The sequence below is a fragment of the Chiloscyllium plagiosum genome, unplaced genomic scaffold (genome assembly GCF_037043375.1).
Source record: "Chiloscyllium plagiosum isolate Xiang-an unplaced genomic scaffold, Cpla_swu_hap1 HiC_scaffold_3, whole genome shotgun sequence".
Lineage (NCBI taxonomy): Eukaryota > Metazoa > Chordata > Chondrichthyes > Orectolobiformes > Hemiscylliidae > Chiloscyllium > Chiloscyllium plagiosum.
The window spans coordinates 153,803,998-153,829,440 of record NW_028270141.1 but is presented as its reverse complement, the minus strand read 5'-3'; the positions used below and the strand labels follow the sequence as shown (position 1 = coordinate 153,829,440).

Genomic DNA, 25,443 nt, shown 5'->3' with positions numbered 1-25,443 from the left:
CACCACACCCCCCCTCATTTAGTTTAAAGCCTATCTACTGCCCTAGTTATGTAGGGTCCCAGCATTATTCAGATGACGACTGTCACATTGGAATAGTTCCCTTCTTACCCAGTACTTGTACCAATGTCCCATGAATTCAAACCCCTTTCTCCCACACCAATCATTAAGCCACACATTTCCCTGCTTAATCTTATTGACCTTGTGCCAATTAGCTTGTGACTTAAGTTGTAATCCAGAGATTAGTTCCTTTTTGATTCTGCTTTTTAATTTAGCTCCTAGCTGTTCATACTCTTTTAGCAGAACCAGTGCCCTAGTTTTATCTGTGTTGTTGGTGTCTACATGGGCTACAACCACTGAATATGTACCCTACCACTCCATGTTCCTCTGCAGTCTAGATGAGATATCCCAAACCCGCGCACCAGGGGAACACAGATTCAAATTTAGCATGCTCCCTATAAGCCAATCAAATCACAGCTTCATTTGATGTCACTTTTCAGTTCCACCTCAGTTGAAGCACGCAGAAACAGAAACTCTTATGTTTCCAGGCTGCTCTCTAGCTCACTTCCACTCAGCTCCACTCCTGCATCTCATTTTTTACTTGGGGACCTGACAACTGTTAGGAATCAATATCAATTTCAGTACTTTTAGAGCATGAACACCTGCTTTACCTACCCCACACCCAAGGCCCTCATTACCCTCACTTTCTTCCTCCCACACAGATCATCTCTCTAGGCTCTTCTCACTCCTTTCACCTGACCCTGTCATCAGGATATATACCATCTTTTTCTAAGAACTATTAGTTCTGAAAATGGGCAAAAGTGAGGACTGCAGATGCTGGAGGTTAGAGTTGAGAGTGTGGCGCTGGAAAAGCAGGTTCGGCAGCAACCAAAGAGCAGAAGAATCAATGTTTCAGGCAAAGGCCCTTCATCAGGAATTAGGCTGGGAGCCTAGGGGATGAAGAGATAAATGGGAGGTGGGTGGGGCTGGGGGCAAGTTAGCTGAGAGTGCGATAGGTGGATGGAGGTGGTGGTAATGGTGATAGGTCAAAGGGGAAAGTGGAGCGGATAAGTGGGAAGAAAGATAGACAGGTAGGACAGGTTATGAGAATGATGCCAAGTTGGAAGGTTGGATCTAGGATAAGATTGGGGGAGGGGAAATGAGGAGACTGGTGAAATCCACATTGATGCCATGGGATTGGAAAGTCCTGAGGCGAAAGATGAGGCATTCTTCCTCCCAGCATCGAGTCATTCGGGAGTGGCAATGGAAGAGGCCCAGGATCTGCATATCCTTAGCGGAGTGGGAGGGGAAGTTGAAGTATTCGGTCATAGGGTGGTGTGGTTGGTTGGTGCGGGTGTCCCAGAGATGTTTTCTGAAGCGCTCTGCGATTAGGCTCTCCTCTGTGTAGAGGAGACCACAACGGGAGGAATGGATACAGTAAATGGAGACAGTAAATGACATGTGTGGAGGTGCAGGTGAAACTTTAATGGATGTGGAAGGCTCCTTTGGGGCCCTAGAATGAAGGTGAGAGGGGGAGGTGTGAGTGCAGGCTTTGCAATTCCTGTGATGGCAGGGGAAGGTGCTGTGCGGTAAGGGTGGGTTAGTGGGGGGGCATGACGAAGGAGTTGCGGAGGGAATGGTCTTTACGGAAAGTGGATGGTGTGGGGAGGGAAATATCTCTCTGGTGGTAATGTCCGTTTGTCGGTGGCAGAAATGGCAGAGGATGATGCAATGTATATGAAGGTTGGTGGAGTGGAAGGTGCAGACCAAGGGGGTTCAGTCCAAGGAAAAGTGTCAGAAAAGTCCAAGGACAGAACTTCCCGGTCCTCACCTTCCAACTCACTAACCTCCATTTACATTGCATCATCCTCCATTTCCGCCGCCTACAAATGGACCTCACCAGCAGAGATATATTTCCTTCCCTACCCCTATCCACTTTCCAATAAGACCGTTCCATCCGTGACCCCTTCGTCAAGTCCACACCCAACCAACACCCCCCTCCTCCACCCCCCGCCCCCACACAAACCCACCATCCCCTCCCTGCACCTCCACACTTGTCATTTACTGTATTTGTTACTCCCAATGCGATCTTCTCTACATTGGGGAAACAGAAGCCTACTCATAGAGCACTTCAGAGAACATCCCTGGGACATCTGCACCAACCAACCCCACTGTATTGTGGCTGAACACTTCAACTCCCCCTCTCATTCCGCTAAGGACATGCAGGTCCTGGGCCTCCTACATCCAGTCCCTAACCACCCGGTGCCTGGAGGAAGAACACCTCATCTTCTGCCTTGGGGCCCTCCAACCCCACAGTATCAATGTGGAGTTCACCAGTTTCCTCATTTCCCCTTCCACCCACCTTAACCCAAATCCAACCTTTCAAATCAGTACCACCCTCTTGAACTGTCCTACATCTCCATCTTCCTTCCCACCTATCTGATCCACCCTCCCCTCTGACCTATCACCATTACCCCGACCTTCATTCACCTATCACACTCTCAGCTCCTGTCCCACCAGGAAAAATGCCACAGGATTGGAGACCAGCCAATCATAAAAACAAAGAACCATAGAATACACAATACAGAAAGCAACCATTCGATGTTTCAAGTATGCACTGGCTACCCAGTTAGTGCCATTCTCCAGATTATATCCACAGCCTTCTAAATTAATCACTTTTCAAATATATATCCCGCTGTCTTTTGAAACCTCCTATGGAATCCATCTCCCAAGCAGTGCATTTGAAATCTAAACAACTCTCTGAGTAATAAAGTTTCTTCTTATCTCATTCCTAGATCTCTTGCTGCCAATCTTAAAATTGTGTCCCCACATTATTGGCATACCAATCAGAGGAAACAGAATATCCTTCTTTACCATGTCAAAATTGTTCATAATTTTGAACATCTCAATAGGTCATCTCTTCATCTTCTCTGCTCCAATGAGAATAAACCTAATTTCTCTAATTTTTCCTTGTTAAGAGTAATAAAAAGATGGGGTACTGGGCTAATGGACGGATACGTGGTAGTGTGGATGAGCAGAGGGATCTTGGTGTCCATGTACACAGATCTCTGAAAGTTGCCACCCAGGTAAATAGTGCGGTGAAGAAGGCATATGGCGTACTGGCTTTTATTGGTAGAGGAATTGAGTTCCGGAGTACTGAGGTCATGTTGCAGTTGTATAAGACTCTGGTGCGGCCGCATCTGGAGTATTGTGTGCAGTTTTGGTCGCCATACTATAGGAAGGATATGGAGGCACTGGAACAGGTGCAGAGGAGGTTTACCAGGACGTTGCCTGGTATGGTAGAAAGATCGTATGAGGAAAGGCTGAGGCACTTGGGGTTGTTTTCATTGGAGAAAAGAAGGTTTAGGGGTGACTTGATAGAGGTGTACAAGATAATTATGGGTTTAGATAGGGTCGACAGTGAGAATCTTTTTCTACGTATGGAGTCAGCTATTACAAGGGGGCATAGCTTTAAATTAAGGGGGGTAGGTATAGGACAGATGTTAGGGGTAGGTTCTTTACTCAGCGAGTCGTGAGTTCATGGAATGCCCTGCCAGTAGCAGTGGTGGACTCTCCCTCATTATGGGCATTTAAGCGGGCATTGGATAGGCATATGGAGGATAGTGGGCTAATGTAGGTTAGGTGGGCTTGGATCGGCGCAACATCGAGGGCTGAAGGGCCTGTACTGCGCTGTATTCTTCTATGTTCTATGTTCTATGTTCAATGTTGTATCTGAAATACCTTATTCCAGGTATCATTCTGATAAATCTCCCTTGCAATCTCTTCAGGGTTTTAACATCCTTCCTGAAATAAGGTGCCCAGAACTGAATACAATACTCCAAATTTGGTCTGACCAGTAGACATCATTTCATTGCTACTATGCTCTATGCCTCTATTTATAAACCCAAGAATTCTATAAGACTTCTTAACAATTATTTGAACTTGCCTAGCTACCTTTAGACAATTCTGTACGCGAACCCTGGGGTCCCTGAAATCCTATATTCCCCTCAAAGTGTACCATTAAAGCTGTATAGTGACCTCAGCAATGGCTAAACAAAGTCCATCATTAGCATCAAAGTGGCACCACAGGTAGATCTTTGATGATATGAAACATTTTGGGGGGATTTTGTAAGATACTACATAACTTTCCTTTTTGGTCTCATAAACTGAAGTGGAAGACTAATACTGTTTTTTCGCTGAAATACTAGGAGAACTTGTAGTTTGTGAAAATCAAGTGCTGCACACGTTTAGCTGTCCAGACAATGCGGCTGTTGCGGACCAGTGAGATTGCGATATTATTGAGCCTCAGCAGCGCATGGGTTTTTAAGAAAAAAGCTGCTTGACAACAGACCTCAGATTGGCCAAGCTGCAGCTTGCTTCAAATCTGTAGCAGAGCAGCTGGAGACCTTCAGATGTCTTGAAAATGTTGCTCCCTCTCCCCTTCTGGTGTGAATGAAAAGAGTAAAAACTGTTTGAGAAAAAAAAACTACGAAGAAAAGACATCAATGCATCAATGGACAACAATATGTTATCATTTCTGAAATCAAAAGAAGAATGAGAAACAATTTCAACTGCTGTTGTGATCTGGATTTTTGATCTTCCGAAAATGTTCTCCGTTTTTTTACCATTCGTAAGATCTGCCAAATCATCTGTCTTTTGTCCGTCTTAATTGTGATTTTGTCTTTGCAAATTTTTTTTTTTTAAAGGCATATAGTTGCATTGTAGTAGATTAATAATCCTTTCTTTGACCATGTGTTAAAATTAGTTATTTTCAGCTAGGGCAAAAGCTGGTATGAATTTCTTTTGTTCTGAATAGTAGACAAATGGGTAATGTTGGTTGTCTAATTGGAATGTTATTTAATTTGTGAAGCCTTATGGAACAGTGGGGCATCATTTTCAGTGCAATATTCCAAGTTAAGATGTGACAATTTGGAAAATCCAAAGGAAGTGTTCAAAAGCCTTTGTTCATCAAGCCTCAGAGGAGAAAGTGAGGACTGCTGATGCTGGAGATCAGAGCTGAAAATGTGTTGCTGGAAAAGCGCAGCAGGTCAGGCAGCATCCAGGGAACAGGAGAATCGATGTTTCGGGCATAAGCCTGAAGAAGATTCCTGAAGAAGGGCTTATGCCCGAAACATCGATTCTCCTGTTCCCTGGATGCTGCCTGACCTGCTGCGCTTTTCCAGCAACACATTTTCAGCTTCATCAAGCCTCAGCAAGCTCACACAGAGCTCAATCAGAACAGGCTGACGTTGAAGGCAAGGGATTGCCAAAATATGCAATAATAAAAATGGGATTTTATTGGCTATATATCAGTAGTAAGAAAAATGTTGGAAATGCTTTTTATTAATTCCTGGGATGTGACCTTTGATGGCTGGCACATTTATTGCCCATCCCTAGTTGCCCTTTGAGAAGATAGTGAGGATCTGCCTTCTTGTGCTGCTGTAATCCATTTGGTGTAGTTACATCCAAATTGTTGTTAGGAATAGAATTCCAGGATTTTGATCCAGCAAATTTGAAGCAATTTCACAATATTTCCAATTCAGGGTGGTGAATCGATTGGCAGGAACTTGCAGGTGGTAATGTTTCCTTCTTCTCCTTGATAGCAGTGATTGTGGTCTGGAATATGCTGTATACATCGCCTTCAAGTGTTTCTGCAGTGCATCTTACAAATGATGCACACTGCTGCAATTGTGCATTATGGTTGAATGTTTGTCTAAGTGGTACTAATCAAATGTTTGCCTTGGATGGTGCCAAATTTCTTAAGCATTGTTAAAGTTGCAGTCATCCAGGCAAATGGAGAATATTCCATTACGCTCCTGAAGACCATGAAACCTCCATGCCTCAGCAACTGAGTAAGAGTCACTGTCCACTTCTCTTGCTTTTCTATTATTGCTACTGTGAATGTATTCTTAAAATGCCCAAATTTCTATTGCTATTTCACAGTCATCCTCTATTTTGTCACTGGAAGTACTAGTTACATCCATGCAGTCGTTGCTGTCAAAAGGGTGGCCATGCTAGACCTCCACCTCTGAGGAAGAAGCCAAGATGCTTCTGAAGTGAACCAGCAAGACTGCCTCATGTACCCACAACTCGCACAGATACTGACAAATTAGAGTCAAGAGCAGCTGCTGGTGTCACTACCACATCTCAGCAGCTAGTCAACAAAAGAATGCCCAGTTTGCTGATACTCAGAGGACTACCAAAGACCAGGCATGTATACAGCTGCAGGCAGAAGATGACTCCATTGTATCAGCCATTACAAGTAGATAAGGTGACAAAGAAGGCATACAGAATCCTTGCCTTTATTGGTCTGGCTGCTTGATATAAAAGTTGGCCACATTTGGAACACTAAGTAAGGTTCTGGTCGCTGCATTGTAGGAAGAATGTCAAGGTTTTAGAGAGGATGCAGAAAAGGTTTGCTGTGGTGGTGCCTGGATTGGAGTGTAGTAGCTATAAGGAGAGGTTCAACAAACTTGGATCATTTTTGCTAGAACATTGGAGACTGACGGGCAACTTTATGGAAGTATCTAAAATTGAGAGAGGCATAGCTAGGGTGGGTAGTTTGAGTGTCTTTCCCAGGGTGGAAACGTTAAATACCATGGAGATATATGTGTAACATGAGAGGAGGAAATTTTAAATAAAATGTGCGAGGAAAGTTTTTTCAGCATGTGGGAGGTACCTGGAATGCACTGCCAGGGGAGGTAGTCAAAGCAGAAATGTTAGCAAAGTTTACAAGGCTTTTAGACAGACGCATGAACAGAGAGATACGGGAACACGCACAGGCAGATGAGATTAGTTTAGAACAGCATTATGGTGGGCCGAAAGGCCTGTTCCTCTGCTGTACTGTTCTATATACTATTAAGACTTCATCCAAATATAGAAGTAGACACACGAGCAACATAGGTTTTGTGAAGGCAGTGGCAAATTGACTTGAATTTTAGAGGACTCTATCAATATTGTTTGTACCATGCAGGAATATGAGCAAAAGTCTAACTTGATGATCAGGTGGCTGGCTGTCCAACATAATCAGTATCTGCTGAATATATGGTGAAAGTGAGGACTGCAGGTGTTGACATCAGAGTCCAGCTTAGAGTGGTGCTGGAAAAGCGCCACTCTAATCTGGAATCTGCTGAATATGTGCATAGACCTGCATTCCATTACTTCAGCCATTAATACTCAGCACCAACAAGGCGGCGACAGTGGGATAAGGAACTTTGAAGTCACTCCTGGTACGCCTTCTACATCAGGAGATAGGATGGTGCCAATAGATACCCGCTGAGAGAAAGAATCTCACACAGGCCCTGATAGTAGTCTCCTCACAAGACCACACTTTTAACACCAATTGTATTTGCTACCCTTAATGTTGTGGCAGCTCAAGTTGAGAAAGGTGAACTTGCATTTGGGCAGGTCACATTCAGCATGCCTGGCACTTCTAACCACAAACACCCATGTCCTGCCCAAAACTCCAAGTCACCAGGCTCCACTAAGCATGTTGTCTCAACACTAGCTGCAGATTCCAGGACTGCACCTAGATATAGTAGGCGTTGGGGTGGAGCAGGGGGGAGGGGAAAAGAAGAAGGAAAGGGCAAGGAAGCCTATTTGAATTGGTGGTACCAGTGACACTTCATTTAATTTTCTTTATTACTTTTATAAATACATCTTCACTTTTCATCATCAGTTGTGTAAGGGCATGTCATTTTGCTACAATTACAATAATGATGGTATGGAGGCTAGCCTTTCTAAGTAGCACGCAAGGTTCCTATCCAATTTGTAAGACAGCTATTCTTTCCATAGCTCCCATAGCATAGAACATTGTTAGGATTGAATAAGTGGCCATTCATGTTTTGAAAGTTTGCACCTAAACTTGTTTCTAAACTTAACTTTTATGACACAGCATGAAATATATAGAAAGGCCAATGAGTTAAGCAGTATTAAAACATTGTACTCAGTAAATGATGGCTTTATGGAACTCGATTCCATGGAACAACATTCACCAAGAAGGATTTCCTTTGTTTGCTTTGGTGAACTTACCTGCGCTGTAGGATGCTGAAGGTGTTTTCCTGTCTGGAGAGTGTTCTCAACATTTCAATGCTGTTTATATAATGGATCCTCATCACCCATCCCAAAGCATCAGTGCATCTTCCAGTTGTCTGGAGAAGAAAAATCAAGCATCAAGTACCATCTTCGAATGGTACTGTTGTATGAATCTAGTTATGATTTGCATGGAAATCTGATGTCAAGCCGCCAGCTTTGTCCTGAGTTGCAGATATGCTGGATAGCAGCAAGACAGTAGTCACATCTCTGGTAAGAGCATGGTGTCTCCAGCTCTCATTTCCTTGGCATTTCATGGAAGGCAAGTGATTGTGGCTCTCCTGCATTTTTGCTGCATCATGAGGGCATCTGTACTCATAGTGCCACAATAGAGTTAGCTCCATATCATTTGCAGGTTGATGCTGATCCAGCGCTTGCAGACATATATATTCCCCATCTATTTGAGTAGCAGATCTTAATTCAGCACAGCTTCAATGGCTGACTCATATGTTACCTAAGAATCCTTACAGTGTGGAAACAGGTCCTTCAGCCCAATAAGCCCACACTGAACCTCAGAAGAGTATCCCACCCAAACCCATTCCTCTATGTTTACCCCAGACTAATGCACATATCCTACATATCCCTGAACACTATGGGCATTTTAGCTTGGACAATTCACCTAGTCTGCACATATTTGGACTGTGGGAGGAAACCCATGCAGACACGGGGAGAATGCAAACTCCACACAGTCACCCAAGGCTGGAATTGAACTCGGGTTCCTGGTGCTGTGAGAGAGCAGTGCTAATCACCGAGCCACTATGCCATACCTTAAGGAATAGTTCCAATGAATTGTGGGAAACTAAAGAGCTCCTCAGTAATGTGAACATTCAGGAGTCGCAATACACACAAATAAAATTTGAAATGTTCTCCAAACATGGGGACATTGGAGGCCCTTGACATTGAGGTCAGTGGAATACCGGTACATGATGTTGCACACTAATGCCCTAACTCAGATGTTGATTGCTCAGAGTGTTTAGTACTGTTATGGGCCAGACTATAGTCATAGAGTCATAGAGTTGTACGACATGGAAACAGACCCTTCGGTCCAACACGTCCATGCCGACCAGATATCCCAACTCAATCTAGTCCCACCTGCCAGCACCTGGCCCATATCCCTCTAAATCCTTCCTATTCATATACCCATCCAGATGCCTTTTAAATGCTGTAATTGTACTATCCTTCACCACTTCCTCTGGCAGCTCATTCCATACATGTACTATCCTCTGCCTGAAAACTTTGCTCCTTAGGTCTCTTTTATATCTTTACCCTCTCACCCTAAACCTATGCCCTCTAGTTCTGGACTACCCCACTCCAGGGAAAAGACTTTGTCTATTTATTCTATCCATGCCTTTCATGATTTTATAAACCTCTATAAAATCACCCCTCAACCTCCGAAACTCCAGGGAAAACAGCCCTAGCCTATTCCACCTCTCCCGATAGCTCAAATCCTCCAACCCTGGCAACATTCTTGTAATTTTTTTCTGAACCCTTTTAAGTTTCACAACATCTTTTCGATAGGAAGGAAACCAGAATTGCACACAATATTCCAACAGCGGCCTAACCAATGTCCTGTACAGCCGCAACATGACCTCCCAACTCCTGTACTCAATACTCTGACTAATAAAGGAAAGCATACCAAACGCCTTCTTCACTATTCTATCTACCTCTGACTAACCTGCACTCCAAGGCCTCTTTGTTTAGCAACAGTCCCTAGGACATTACGATTAAGTGTATAAGTCCTGCTAAGATTTGCTTTCCCAAAATGCAGCACCTCACATTTATCTAAATTAAACTCCATCTGCCACTTCTCAGCCCATTGGCCCATCTGATCAAGATCCCGTTGTAATCTGAGGTAACCTTCTTCGTTGTCCACCACACCTCCAATTTTGGTGTCATCAGCATACGTACTAACTATACCTCTTAAGTTCACATCAAAATCATTCATGTAAATGACAAAAAGTAGAGGACTCAGCATTGATCCTTGTGGCACTCCACTGGTCACAGGCCTTCAGTCTGAAAAATAACCCTCCACCTTCTGTCTTTTACCTTTGAACAAATTCTATATCCAAATGGCTAGTATTCCATGAGATCTAACCTTGCTCACCAGTCTCCCATGGGGATCCTTGTCAAATGCCTTACTGAAGTCCATATAGATCTGAACTACCGCTCTGCCCTCATCAAGCCTCTTTGTTACCTCTTCAAAAAATTCAATCAAATTTGTGAAACATAATTTCCCAAATCATGTTGTCTATCCCTAATCAGTCCTTGCCTTTCCAAATACATGTACATCCCGTCCTTCAGGATTCCCTCCAACAACCTGCCCACCAGCATTGTCAGGCTCAGTTTTCTACAGTTCCCTGGCTTGTCCTTACCACCTTTCTTAAACAGTGGCACCACGTTAGCCGATCTCCAATCTTCTGGCACCTTACCTGTGACTATCGATGATATAAATATCTCAGCAAGAGGCCCAGCAATCATTTCCTGAGCTTCCCACAGATAAGTCCTGGGGATTTATTCATTTTTATGAGTTTCAAGACATCCTGCACTTCCTTCTCCGTAATATGGACATTTTTCAAGACATCACCATCTATTTCGCTACATTCTATATCTTCCATGTCCTTTTCCACATAAATACTGATCCAAAATTCTCGTTTATTATCTACCCCATGTCCTGCGGCTCCACATAAAGGCCGCCTTGCTGATCTTTGAGGGGCCCTATTCTCTCCCTAGTTCCCCTTTTGTCCTTAATGTATTTATAAAAACTCTTTGGATTCTCCTTAATTCTATTTGCCAAAGCTATCTCAGGTCCCCTTTTTGCCCTCCTGATTTCCTTCTTAAGTATACTTGTATTGCCTTTATACACTAAGCATTCACTCGATCTATCCTGTCTATAGCTGACATACGCTTCCTTCATTTTCTTAACCAAGACCTCAATTTCTTTAGTCATCCAGCATTCCCTGTACCTACAAGCCTTTCCTTTCACCATAACAGGAATATACTGTCTCTGGACTCTCGTTATCTCATTTCTGAAGGCTTCCCATTTTCCAGTTGTCCCTTTATCTGCGAACATCTGCCCCCAATCAGCTTTTGAAAGTTCTTGCCTAATAATGTCAAAATTGGCCTTCCTCCAATTTAGAACTTCAACTTTTAGATCTGATCTATTCTTTTCCATCACAATTATAAAACTAGTAGAATTATGGTCACTGGCCCCAAAGTGCTCCCCCACTGACACCTCAGTCACCTGCCCTGCCTTATTTCCCAAGAGTAGGTCATGTTTTGCACCTTCTCAAATGGGTACATCCCACATACTGAATCAGAAAATTTTCTTGTACACACTTAACAAATTCCTCTCCATCTAAACCCTTAACACTATGGCAGTCCCAGTCTATGTTTGGAAAGTTAAAATCCCCTACCATAATTCCCCTATTATTCTTACAGATAACTAGGATCTCCTTACAAGTTTGTTTCTCAATTTCTCTCTGACTATTAGGGGGTCTATAATACAATCCCAATAAGATGGTTATCCCTTTCTTATTTCTCAGTTCCACCCAAATAACCTCCCTGGATATATTTCTGAGAATATCCACCCTAAGTATACTTGACACTTCCAAAATATTTTAAGAAGGTAACCTAGACCCTTACTTGTTCTTGCTTTCACGATAGATGTGAAGTACGTGTTTCAGATATGATGCACTGGTCAAACAATTCAACGTTAAGCAAAATACAATTTATTTAAACACCATAGTTAAAATACTAACAAAAGAAAGAGGAATTTAGAAAACTTAACTATTGAAAAACCTAATCAAATAATAGATACAGTGCCTATTACGAATTAACTGTTCCAATATCGTAACGTCACATAAACACGTGCCTTGGCAAAAACGTAAATTCAGACACAGATTCTTAAAAGGCAATTCTCCAATCTGAAGGGTGCAACGTCAAGAGAGATTTCAGAGAATGTAGCAGCTAGAATCATAGAATCCCTACAGTATGGAAACAAGCTGTTCAGCCCAGCAAGTTCACACTGTCTCTCCAATGATTATCTCATCCAGATTCACCCCTCTACCTTATCCCTGTAACCCCATATTTCCCATGGTTAATTCACCTAACCTACACATCCCTGATCACTACAGGCAATTTAACATGACCAATCCATGAAACATGCACTTCTTTGGACTGTGGGAGGAAACCAGAGAATCCAGAGAAAAGCCCACACAGACACAGGGAGAATGTACAAACTCCACACAGACAGTTTCCCGAGGCTGAAATTGAACTCAGATCCCTGGTGCTGTGAGGCAACATTGCTAACCACTTAGCCACCATGCCACATTTGACCCAAACAGCTTCTTATTGCTGCAATTAAAAAAAAAGCTAGAGAGCCTGATCTATGAGAATTGGCCTCTCCTCTTCCAATGTTGCAACTATTTTGAAAAACACCTAAAGGCCTCCTCTGATTGTTGGCAAAGGCCGTCTCCCATAACCACTTCGGCACCTCTACCTTTACAACCTCTCTTCAAAAAAAAATCCCAGGACAAAATAACCTTTCTAAAGTGACAGCATCATCACAGTACACATATGATATGAGATTGTACATGTGACAGTAATAATGAGGATTTCGCCCAACCCCAACTCCTATAGTACCCAAGAACGACAGTGTTATATATAGAATAAGAGTGGATGTTTTATTGTTGGAGGTATGAAGTAAGCAGCTCCTGCACCTTCTGCAACTTATGGGACCTTGGACATGATTGATACTTTGGCAAGTTGGTGATTCTTTCCAGGACACAAAACATTGCTTGTGCCTCACAGTCATTAGTAGGGTTGATTTGTAACTTTGCATGATATAATAACCCGTATTTGGGCCAGGACCTTTAGTTTACCCAGCATATCCATGAATGAGTTCCACGTACAGTATTCTGTGATGATAGATATCTTTCACTTGGATTGTATGAGTGTCTGTTAATTTTATTGCTCTTTGAAATGTTTGAAATTGCACAAAGGTAGACACTCCTCCATCAGAGAATGAAACAGTTGTTAACCACACCTTGTGTGGTGACAGCCATTTTCATTTCCATTGCTGTTATGGACCAGACCAGACATAGTCCCCATTACCACTTTTATATTTATTTAAAAACCAGTGTAAGGTGCCTTTAATTAGTCAACTATTAGGCTTTCGTCAAAACACACTTCATTCTTACAAATTAGATAAAATACAAAAAATTGGCATAACTTTATTGTGTTGAAATACTTAACATGATAATGTATTATTCAACCATTAATTATCAACTGTTCCAATATAGGCAGCATACCACAAACACATCCTTTGGCAAAAATACAATTCAGTAAAACAGTTATGATTCTCATATGCTGCCTGTTTCCAGTTTGGAAGAAAAAAACAATTTGCCTCCATTGATTTTTAATAGGAAGCCTCAGTGACTAAGACTTCACTCTAGCAGCTGGAAACTCAAGCTTTCAGCTCAGCAGTCAGCAGAAGTCTTTTCAACTCACTGAACTCTAAATTAAAAACCTCCTGGATCCGTGTGAGCCCTGAACCCACCCACTCATGACTTTTCTTGTTTCATTTAAAAAAAAACACTGAGTGACAACTCAGAAGTTGTTTACCAACTTCCTGTTTGAAGGAGGCATTTCGACACCACTGTGACAACATCCTTCTGCTAGAGGAACAGCACAGAGCACCTCTCTTAAAGGCATGGTGCCGTCACATTGTGCACATGCAATTTTGATGAGGATGGAAGACTATCGCAGTCATGCTTCATGAGAGTAGTGCTGAAAATGTGTTGCTGGAAAAGCGCAGCATGTCAGGCAGCATCCAAGGAGCAGGAGAATTGATGTTTCGGGCATGAGCCCTTCTTCAGGGATGTAGAGGGAGGAAGAGAGCTTCTTCAAGGAAGGCATCCTTGCAAGAGGATTCGCAGTAGGTTAAAATCTTCTAGGAGAAAGTGAGGACTGCAGATGCTGGAGATCAGAGATGAAAATGTGTTGCTGGAAAAGCGCAGCAGGTCAGGCAGCATCCAAGGAGCAGGAGAGTCGACATTTCGGGCATGATTCCTGAAGAAGGGCTCATGCCCGAAACGTCGATTCTCCTGCTCCTTGGATGCTGCCTGACCTGCTGCACTTTTCCAGCAACACATTTTCAGCTCTGATCTCCAGCATCTGCAGTCCTCACTTTCTCCTTCATCAGAGTATTCACAGGCTCAATCTCTGAATCCAGATTACTCCACAAATCTTCATATTACTTTCTTGTCAACCCAATTACCTTTGATCTTCCCCATGTTTCCACCAAACCTATATATACAGCTGTTCATTTCCTCTCTTTATCCCCCATTGAGGTTTTGGAGAGATTACCAAGAAGATAGATGAAGACAGAGTGATAGACATTGTTAACATGGATTGTAGCAAGGCTTTCGACAAGCTTCCACATGTTAAACTGGTCAGTCAGATTAGATCATGTGGGATTCAGGGAGACTCGACAATTGGATACAAAATTTGACTGTCGGAGACAGAGGGTGGTAGTAGAGAATTGTTGTTCGGACTGGAGGTCTGTGACCAGCAAGGATCAGTATTGGGTCCACTATTGTTCTTAAATGATTTGAATGAGAATATAGAAGTCAGGGTTAGCAAGTTTGTAGATGACACCAAAATTGGTCATATATTGGTCAGTGAAGAAGGTTATTAAGGTGTCTTGAAGGACTGGGTCAGTCGGCTGAGGAATGGCAGATGGCATGTAATTTAGATAAATGCAAGGTGCTGCATTTTGGGAAGACAAATCATGGCAGGACTTCCATTGTTAATGGTAGCGTCCTGGGAATGTTGTCAAACAGAGAGACCCAGGAGTGCAGATTCATAGTTCCTTGAAAGTGACGTCATAGATTGATAGGTGGTGAAGAAGGCATTTGGCATGTTTGGCTTCATCAGTCAGAGCACTGAGTACAGGAGTTTGGATGTCATGTTACGACTGTACAAAATGTTGGTAAGGTGACATTTGGAGTGCAGCGTACAATTCTGGTCACCCAGCTTTAGGAAGGATATTATTAAATTGGAAAGGGTGCAAAATAGATTGACAGTGATGTAACCAAGGAGGCTTTGAGTTATAAGGGGAGGCTGTAAACGCTGGGACCTTTTTTTCCTGGAATCTATGAAGCTAAGGGGTGACTTTATAGAGGTTTGTAAAATCATGAGGGGTATAGATAAGGTGAATAGCCAAGGTCTTTTCTCCAGGTAGAGGAGTCCAAAACTAGAGGACATAGGTTGAAGGCAAGAGTGGAAATATTTAAAAGGGTCCTGAGAGGCATTTTTTTCATACAGAGTGTGGTGCGTATATGGAACAAGTTGCCCATTTAAGTGGTAGAGGCGAGTACAATTACAACATTTAAAACATATTTGAACAGGTGCATGGATAAGAACGGTTTAGAGGGATATGGGCCAAATGTAGGCAAATGGTACTAGTTCAGTTTAGAATACATGGTTGGCATGGATGAGTTGAGCCGAAGAGTCTGTTTCTGTGCCGTAAGATTCTATGACTCTGATTCTATAGCTATGCCAAACATGGTAGTGCCCAATGCAGCCAACTAACCATTTCCAAGCCCTTGGATGCTGTGCTGGTTCTGTTCTTAGAAAATAAGGTAGGCCAAGTGGAGAATGTCAGATTGGGCAAATAGTGATCATAGTACATAAGGTTCAATATTAGGTTGGAAAAGGATTTTTTTAAAAATCAGTCAAGAATTACGATTACAGACTGGAAAAGGACAGATTTTATGAGTCTAAATGTTGAACTGGAGCAGGTTGATTAGAAAAGCATTTTGGTGGATAAAACATTGAATGAGAAATGGGTGACTCACAACACAGAGCAACAGTTAGTAAGTCAGATAGATAGCCATGAGAAATAAACAGAGTCTATCCAGTGCTGGAATATCTTGGACATTTAAGGACATTGCTGAGAAAATAAGGAAGAAAAAGAGAAATATGATGCATATAAGAATGATAATAACAAAATAAATCAAGGAAAACTATCTTAAACACAGGAGAGAGACTAAAAGTAAGATAAAGAAGCCTATGAGGAAAGGATGGCAGGATATACTAAAACAAATAGCATAACATCCTTCAAACATATTAATCCTTGAAGATTAGCGAAAGATAGAGCAGGGCCCATAAGGAAAAAGCAGGATCAAATTGATCCCATCGAAGTAAAGGGTATGACAGAGGTAGGAAATTGCTTCTGTCTTTACCAAATTAGGAGATGGTGACAATGGTCCAATTGAAAATGTGAATGTCTACCAACTGAACAGTATGGTGATAGAATAAAGAAGAGGTGCTAAAAAGGCATCTTTGGAACAGGATTAGTTACAGGGGATGGGAGGCATTTCAAATGTGATATCATTGTTTAAGAAAGGGACAAAAAAAATCCAAGAACTTGCAAACCTGTCAGCTTGTCATCGTTTGTCAAAAAACTGATGGAGGCTTTAATACAAGACATGATATGTATGCACTTAGAGAAAAGTAAGTTAATACTAGACAGTCAATGCGGCTTTTTCAAAAGCAGATTAAGTCTGACAAATTTAATTAAGTTCTTTGATAAGATGACACAGGCAATGAAAGAGGGTAGGGCTATGGATATTGCATATTTAGACTTTCAGAAAGCATTTGATATAGTGCCATATGGCAGTTTGGTTAGCAAATTTGAAATTTTCGGGATTGATGGGTACTTGGCAGCATGAATTAAAAAATGGCTAAAAGATAGGAAACAGAGGTGGTATAGATGGGCATTTCTCAGACAAGAGACAAGTTGAAAATAGTTTTCCCCAGGGATCAGTGCTTTTCTGATTTATCAAAATATTTTGAAGTAGAGAGAAAAATTGCTAAATTTGCAGATGATACTAAACCAGGGGGGATAGTGAACGGTGAGGATGACACTGAGCAACTTTTGGGAGATATTGACAAGTTGGCCAAATGGGCAGTCAAGTGACAGATGAATTTCAATGCAGAAAAATGTGAGGTAATGCATTTTGGTAGAAGAAACATGGAGACACGATACAAGTTCAATGGTACAACTTTGAGCGGAGTATAGTGGTAGAGGAACCTCAGGGTTCAAGTGTATAATTCTCTGAAGGTGGCCAGGCAAGATGAAACAGTTGTGAAGAAGGCTTATAGGATCCTTCGGTTTATAAATGGAGGCATAGAGTTCAGAAAAGATTTACAAGGATGTTGCCAGAGTTGAAGTGTTTGAGCCATAAGGAGAGGCTGAATAGGCTCGGGCTATTTTCCCTGGAATATCGGAGTCTGAGAGGTGACATGGATAGGGTGAGCAGCAAAGGTCTTTTCCCCATGGAAGGGGATTCCAAAACTAGAGAGTATAGGTTGAAGGTGAAAGGGGAGGGATTTAAAAGAGACCTAAGGAGCAACTTTTTCACGCAGCGGGTGGTGCGTGTATGGAATGAGCTGCCAGAGTAAATGGTGAAGGCTGGAGCAATTACAACATTTAAAAGGCATCTAGATTGGTACATGAATAGGAAAGGTTTCGAGGGATATGGATCAAATACTGACAAATGGGATTAGATTAGAACATAGAAAAATACAGCGCGTGCCCTGAAATATTGGTGTCTGCTGTCTAAGGTGGAAGCTTCAAAGAACAAGCTGGGATTGTGAGTTGCAAGGGACCTACTCTGACTTCCATGGTGGGAGTTATCGCCATGTAGTTTCTCTCCTGGAAAGACAGGGAAACGCATATCAATGAGGTGAGGCGAGGTATTAGTTGAATGCTAATGTATTCAAATAAGCTTATTGCCATTCAGTAGTGAAATTCTCATCTTACTGTTCAAAACTTAATTGCAGGATTGAAGTTTTATTTGATATCAAGAATCGCATTTTTGCCAATCACGCCATGTTTTCTCAACTGAATCACTACTGTCCATGTTGTCCAGGAGTTGGGCAAATTCCACCCCACTTCCTGAATACTATGTACAGTTTTGGTCTCCATATTTAAGAAAGAAAGATTCAAAGGAGGTCTAGAAAAAAGGACAAAGAACACTACAAGGCAGGAACAGTCTCTTCAGTCCACAAAGCCTGTATCAATATATGACACCTTTCTAAATTAAAACTTTTTGCCTCTATGTGGCCTGTATCCCTTTATTCCCTTCCCATTCATGTACCTGTCAAGGTGCTTCCTAAAGTTTGCTATTGTATCTATTTCTACCACCTTCTCTGGCAGCATTTTCCAGACACCTTACCACCTAATGTGAAGAAAAAACATGCGTCTCACATCTCTTTTAAACTTTTCCCCCTTTTACCTTAAATGTATGTCCTCTAGTAATTCAACCCTGGGATAAATACTCCGATTATCCATTCCACCCATGCTTCTCATTATTTTGTAAACTTCTTTAAGGTTTATTCAATTGATACCTGTTATGAGCAAGTTATCTTATGAGGATAGCTTCGATAGGCTGGGCTCCTTTCCACTGGCATTTTGAGTGAGGAGTGACTTAATTGAAGGATGTTACATCCTGAATGGTCTTGACAAAATGGAAGTGTACAGATTTCATCTTGTGAGTCAGTCCTGAATTCATGGGCCTTTCAGAAAAATAAATAAGAAATGTTTGTGAGACTTTGGAATCCTATGCCTCAGATGAAGGTAGAGGTGGGGTGATTGAACATTTTTAAGACAAAGACCAATTGTTTCTTGTTAAGCAGGGAAATCAAGGGTTATTGGGGAAAATGGGAATGGGAAATATAAACAGATGGTGTCAGATGAATGGCATATCAAGCTGAAGTGGCTGAATGCTCCTATTATGTATATTCACATATTCACCCATAAAGTTATCAAACGCTAGTGGGAGACAGTAAGAGTACAGCATTGAGACAGAACACCAGCTATGATGTTGAATGGAGGAACAGCCTGAATGGCCAACTCCTGCTCCTATTTTCTATGTTTTGTTTTTTTCCCTACTTTTATCAGTTTTCTCATCTGAAAAGGAACTATTTACCATAATTTGGCTTTCTCCGTTTCAAGACTTGACACAATAGCTTACAAATTATACTGCTCATTTTATCTATGGTACTGTGTACTAATTTATGGCTGTCTTGTTCATTTTGTAATTCTGAATGTCTTTACAGCATTACCAGGCCTGTCGAGACAATCCACCACTTGCGAGAAACATGCCTCCTATAGCTGGAAAGATATTATGGGTACGACAGCTCTTCAGACGCATATTTGAACCCATTGACTACTTCTATGTAAGTTGTCTTTATGTATAGCTTAAATAATGTTAGTATTCTAGTCAAAGAAAATATTATTATTGTTTACTATTTGACTTTATAATTCAGGGCTTTGAATTACATGCTTCTTGCAAACCCTTGCCATTGCTTTGCAGTAGAATGATATGTTCTGTATCGTTGTGCCCTGATATTAACCTCATTCAAAATCACAGGGAAGTTGGTGCACCATCTACTATCTGGAGCTCCACCAGACAGAGCTAGCAGAGATTACATCACAGTGGCAAGTTGTCAAGAAGGAGTTACCTGGAAGCCCTTAACATTACTGCTAGATTGCATAAAAATTTCATGATATCGGGTTAAGCATGGCAAGGAAACCTCCTACTGACGTTCACAACCACTCCCTAGTCCCCTTTAGTTGATTGGAACTCCCGAATGTTGAATACTGTTTGGAAGAAGTATTGATTGGAGCAAAGGCACACAATGTATACTTGGTAAGGGATTTCACTATCCATCCCCGAGAGTAGAACAGTCTATCACTAGACTGACCAAGCTACTTGAGCCGTGATGGCATATATAATAGAATGGGTCTGTTTTAGATGCCCTTGGCCCCACTATTTAATTTAATACCCACTCTAATTCCCGATTTACGTGGTTTGCAAGAACACCATATCCCATTACAGTTCAGGTGTAGACTATCCCAACAGTACAGGTTGCACTTTTATGGTGCTCATGGCCAATGAACCAAAATGCAATTTTCCCACACCAGTCTTTCAAACATGTATTCATCTTTTGTTTACCTGGTGCCAATTTGCACGTGACTGTGGTAATAGTTCAGAGATTATTACATTTGATGTTCTACTTCTTAATTTGGTGATTTGCTTCTCATATTGGCTAACCACACATTTGTTTGGACTCACCTTCTTTGCTACAAAGAACATTTTCAATCCCCCTGTCTATGCTGTACCTTACTATCTTTACATTCCTTTTAGCTTCCTGTACCACAGTGCCATGGTCATTTAACTCATCCAAACAAGCTAAGAGAACCTCAAACTAATTGGACAGTTACAGTGGCTGACACTCCTGCACTCCTGTCCTCTGTGTCCCCATACCTGTCTCATTTGCAGTCACACCTACTGTCCCTGACCACAGATTGTATCAGAATATTCAGCCAAATAGGTGTGACTGTCTCCTGGTGAAAAGAATCTTGATAACATTCAGCCTCCCTGATGCACCACAGTGTCTGTATGTTAGCTTCCAGCTCACAAGCTGAAGCTGCTCAAATGTAAGCACTTACTGTAAATATTATTGTCCTGGATCACAATGGTATTGTTGATCCCTTGAGTTCCCACGTACTGTAGCTGCAGGATACGCAGAGGAGATTTACCAGGATGTTTCCTGAATTGGAGAGTTAGTCATGAAGAGAAATTGGACAGACTGGGATTGTTTTCCTCAGAGTAAAAGACATTGAGAGGGGATATGATTGAGATGTATAAAATTATGAGGGCCGTAGACAGGAAGAAACTGTTCCACTTGATTGAACAATTAATGATTGGGGGCATATATTTAGGGTAAGGGGCAGAAGGTTTAGACGAGATGTGAGACAAAATATTTTCATCCAGAGGGTGGTAGGAATCTGGAAATCGCTGCCTGGAAAGTTGGTAGGGACAGAAACTTCTGTAACATTGAAGACGTATTTAGATGTGCACTTGCAATGTCAAGGCATACAAGGCTATGGACCAAGTGCTGGAAAAGGATGACTCTGTGACACATCAACTGTACTGCAATTCTTAATGCATTTTTTGTTAATTATTTAGTTATGTCATTCATCTATATATATTGCATTTCATGTACTATATCAACTTCACATTCAAAGAGTATACTGTGTTAATATTTGAGAATGGAGTAGGCTTGAACCTGTTCACAATATTCATTAAACAGCCATTCTGTCTCCCCATAGTGCAAAGAACTGATTCCTACCAATCAGCTCTCCACTTTATATTGATGCCATGTCCAGCAGCCTTTTCAAATTTTGATTTGTTTTGCAGCAGCAAATTTGTATTCAACTGCAATCTATAATCTCATGATTTGGTATTTTGCTCAATCAACAATTTTTCATCAATCTAAGGGATTCACATTGTTTTCAAATGGAGTGCTGGTGAGTCTGTCAGGAGAGAGCTGGCATAAATGACACATCAGCCTGGTGAAACAACAATACTGAAAGAAATACATACTTAACAGAGGAAATGGATCCAATCAATCGTGAATGATGACAAGCATTTAATCAGCTAACATGAGATGGAAGTTCCACTAACATCCCCATTCTCAATGTTGGGGAGCTTAATATCAGTGCAAAAAAAACAAGCTAAGGAATTCTAACCACTTCAGTAAGAAATGCTGGTTGGGTGAGGCCAGAAATACTAATTACATGTTCTCCTTGCTCTTGTGTTCGATGTTCACACTAATAAAGCGCAGAATCATGTATGATTATGAACTATTTTCTCAACATATGCTGCCACCTTCAATAAATTATTCATGTACACTTAGTTCCCTCTGCTCTAATGTCCAACTTAGAAATGAGCCTTTCCTTTATATTCACATTCCATGTTTTTCATATCAAAATGAATAATTTCACATTTGTCTGCATTGAATTTCATCTGTCACCTGTGCCACCAACATCTCACCTACTTAACTATGTCCTTTTGAAATTCTATGCTGTTCTTCTCATATTTGAAAATACTCCAAATTTTCAGATCATCTAAAAAATTTGAAATGACACTCTATACATCAATGAAGAGGTCATTACTATATATCATAAAAAAAACAAGGATTGAGAAATTGAGAATATACAACTTCTTCCAGCCCAAAAAAATCATTAATTTTCTACTATTGTTTGTTTCTTGTTATTCAACCAGTTCCATATTGATAGCTAATCCACCTAGTCTGCACAACTTTGAGCTATCAGAGGAAACCAGAGCACTTGGAGGAAACTCAGGCAAACACAGGGAGAATGCGCAAACTCCACACAGACAGTCGCCTGAGGGTAGAACTGAACCCAGACCCTGGCAATGTGAGGCAGCAGTGTTAATCACTGAGCCACTGTGTTGCCACTTTGCAAATTGTGAAGCCACAAAATGGAGACTGCAAGGAAAATGGGCAAACTGACCGTAGCACCTGGTACAGGCAGCCATTCAAGTGGGGGAAGGAATTAGAAATCTAGTTGTGATAGGGGACAGAATAATTATAGGATAGATACTCTGCAGATGTGAACCAGAGTCCCGAAGGCTGTTTTGTCTGCCTGCTGTCGGGGTTAAGGACATCTCTTTGGGACTGGAGAAGAATTTGAGAGGAAGTGGAGGGAATTCATTAGTCGTTAATCACGAAGGTACCAACAGCATTGGGAGGAATAGAAAGGGGATATCGCTAAAAGAATTTAAACAGTTGGGAGCTAAATTAAAAAGCAGAATCTTTAAGGTAATAATCTTTGTATTACAGCTTGAGCCATGGGCAAACTGGCATGTTGTTAATAAAGTCAAGGAATTCAATGCACAGCTGTAGGGTCAACCAATAGGGGGAGAAGAGAGCTATCTGGTAGAATTGGCTTTACTTGGACTGTACACAAATCAATAAATTGACAAATCAAATAACCAAGGCTATAGAGAAAGCTTTAAACTAATTAAAGCGTGGGGAGAGGGTAAATGTAGGATTACAAAACAAGAGCACCTGGCAGCATTAGAGGTCAGCTATTTGGAGAACGATGCCCAGAGTGAAACAGATAGGACACAGTATACAAAGAAGAACAGCAGTAAATAGCTGATGAAAATAATGACCCTTTACTTGAATGAGTGCAGCATTTAGAACAAAATAGATGAAATAATCACTCAAAAACAGGCTAATGTGTAATATCTTATAGCGAGTACAGAGACATGACAGCAATGATATCAAGTCTGGGAACTGCATATTCAGGGGTAACCTTTTGAAAGGACAGACAGGAAGGAAAGGCTGGTGGGGAAGCATTGTTGGTACAGGATGGTGTAAGTACGATTGTAAGAAATGATCTTGAATCTGAAAATGTAGAAAATATAGGTGAAGGTATGAAATAAAAACGGAAAGATGACACTGGTAGGAATAGTATGTCAGGGCTGTTGTTGTACACTTATAGTGTCCCTACTTCTGAGCCAGGAGGCCCGCGTTCAAGTTCCATCTGCTTCAGATATGCATAGTGATGTAAAACTTCTCTCAACAGATTGATTAGAGAGGAAAACAAATCTATAGACCCCCGAACTAGCTTTGTAGTGTGTTACGACATGGGGTAAACACTCCTGCTTAATTTACAGCAGCAATATAGAAAAGATTTATCCCGTGCAGTAATCTGTGAAAAGTTGAGAGGACAATAACTATTAAAGTAAAAAAAAACTTTATTTCTTAAAGTATAACAGAGAATAATTAACTAACAACTATTTACAACTCCTTCCTCCAACCTATCTTTTACCTTCCCCACCTACAATACTAGTCTGATAAAACTCCCAGTTAAGATATACAAAATAAAACTTCGTATCTCAAAACAGACAGCTTTCAGTTTTCTCTGAATTCCTGTCTTTTCTTCTTGGGAATTCTGCTTCACAGGTTACTGATCGATAAAGGGGTCTTTGAGAGAGCTATGTTTTGGGCAGAATTTTTACGTGCTGGTGGTTTGGCAGTTCTCCTCTCAACGATTCAATTTTCCTAGGTCTTATACCCCCCCAAAGCATTGGATTGTGTTATTGGTTTATAAGATTGTCAATATACTAATTTCAAACTGGATTGGAGTTTGGTATTTTTCAGGATATAATTTAAACAGATTGGCCTCATTCAAATCTGTTTTGTCATTTCCAGGCAACCAGCTACCCTAGCTACCCCAGTAGCTGGAGCACGTTACATTGCATCTTGTTGAGATCACTTGGTGCCATCACTGTTAGCTTTTAACTCTCTCAAAGGTTAAGTACACCCACATCTTCATAGCAGGTGGGACAGTAGAATAAATCAGGAGATAATAAAATGTATATAACAAAGGCAGTACATTAATCATGGGTGATTTAAATCTTCATATAGATTGGGATAGTCAGATTGGCAGAGACAGCTATTAGGAAGGATTGATAAAGCATATTTACAACAGTTTCCTAGAGCAATATGTGGTGGATCAAACTAGGGAACAGGCTCTTTTGGATCTGGTGATATATAATGCGGCAGGTTTGATAAGTCACAGTAAAAGAGTCCCCTAATATCATTGAATTCATTGTGCGTCTGCATGGAGTTCCTCCCACAATCTAAAAATGTGCAGGTTGGGTGAATTGACTGTGCTAAATTGCCTATAGTGTTCAGGGGTGTGTAGGTCAGGTGAATTAATCAGGGGTAAATGTAGAGTTAATAGGGTAGGGGAATGGATTTGGGTGGGTTATTCTTCGGAGGATCGGTATAGACTGGTTGGGCCAAATGGCTTGTTGCCACACTAGAGGGATTCTATGATTCTATGAATGAGGGTATAACTGGTTGGTGTGAACTGGAAAAGGAGTTTACCAGCAATGACAGTTGAGGAACAATGGCAGTTGCTTAAGAAAACAGTACATGACTCACAGTAAAGAATATTCAATGAGTAAAACAGATTCAAGGAAGGGAATTGGCCAACCATGGTTAACCAGGGAAGTAAAGGGATAACATTAGATTTTAAAAAAAACACAATGTGGCAAAGCTTAGTTGTAAGCCAGAGGTTTGGGAAAGTTTTAAAAACCAACAATTAACAGACAAAATATTGGAGAAACTAAACTTGGACAGTAAACTTGCAAGTAATTTCAAGATGTGTAGCAGAAGGTTCTTTAACAACATGGAAAAGGAAATGAGAAGCCAAAGTGATCTTACATGCCTTGGAAAACGAGGCTGCAGAAATAATAAAAAGGAACCAGGAAATGTTAAGGCAAGTGAATAAATACTTTGCATCAGTCTTTGCAATAGAAGGTACAAATACCATACCAACATTGCTGAATATTCAAGGGGCAAAATGAGGATAGGAAATAATACAATAACTATCACTGGTGAAAAAAGTGCTAAAGACATGAACGGGTCTGAAGACCAATATGTCCCTTAGACCTGATA

At 41.2% G+C, this 25,443-nt stretch overlaps 1 protein-coding gene across 1 annotated transcript in view; it reads left to right on the top strand.

Annotated features, from left to right (window-relative positions):
* LOC122540179 (dynein axonemal heavy chain 8-like) overlaps positions 1 to 25,443 on the top strand; it is a 1,258,818-nt gene that overhangs the window by 248,408 nt on the left and 984,967 nt on the right. Inside the window, exon 15 of the mRNA XM_087976819.1 lies at positions 19,216 to 19,335. Coding sequence (XP_087832945.1) covers positions 19,216 to 19,335 — 120 coding nt within the window. The remainder of the gene's footprint in view (positions 1 to 19,215; positions 19,336 to 25,443) is intronic.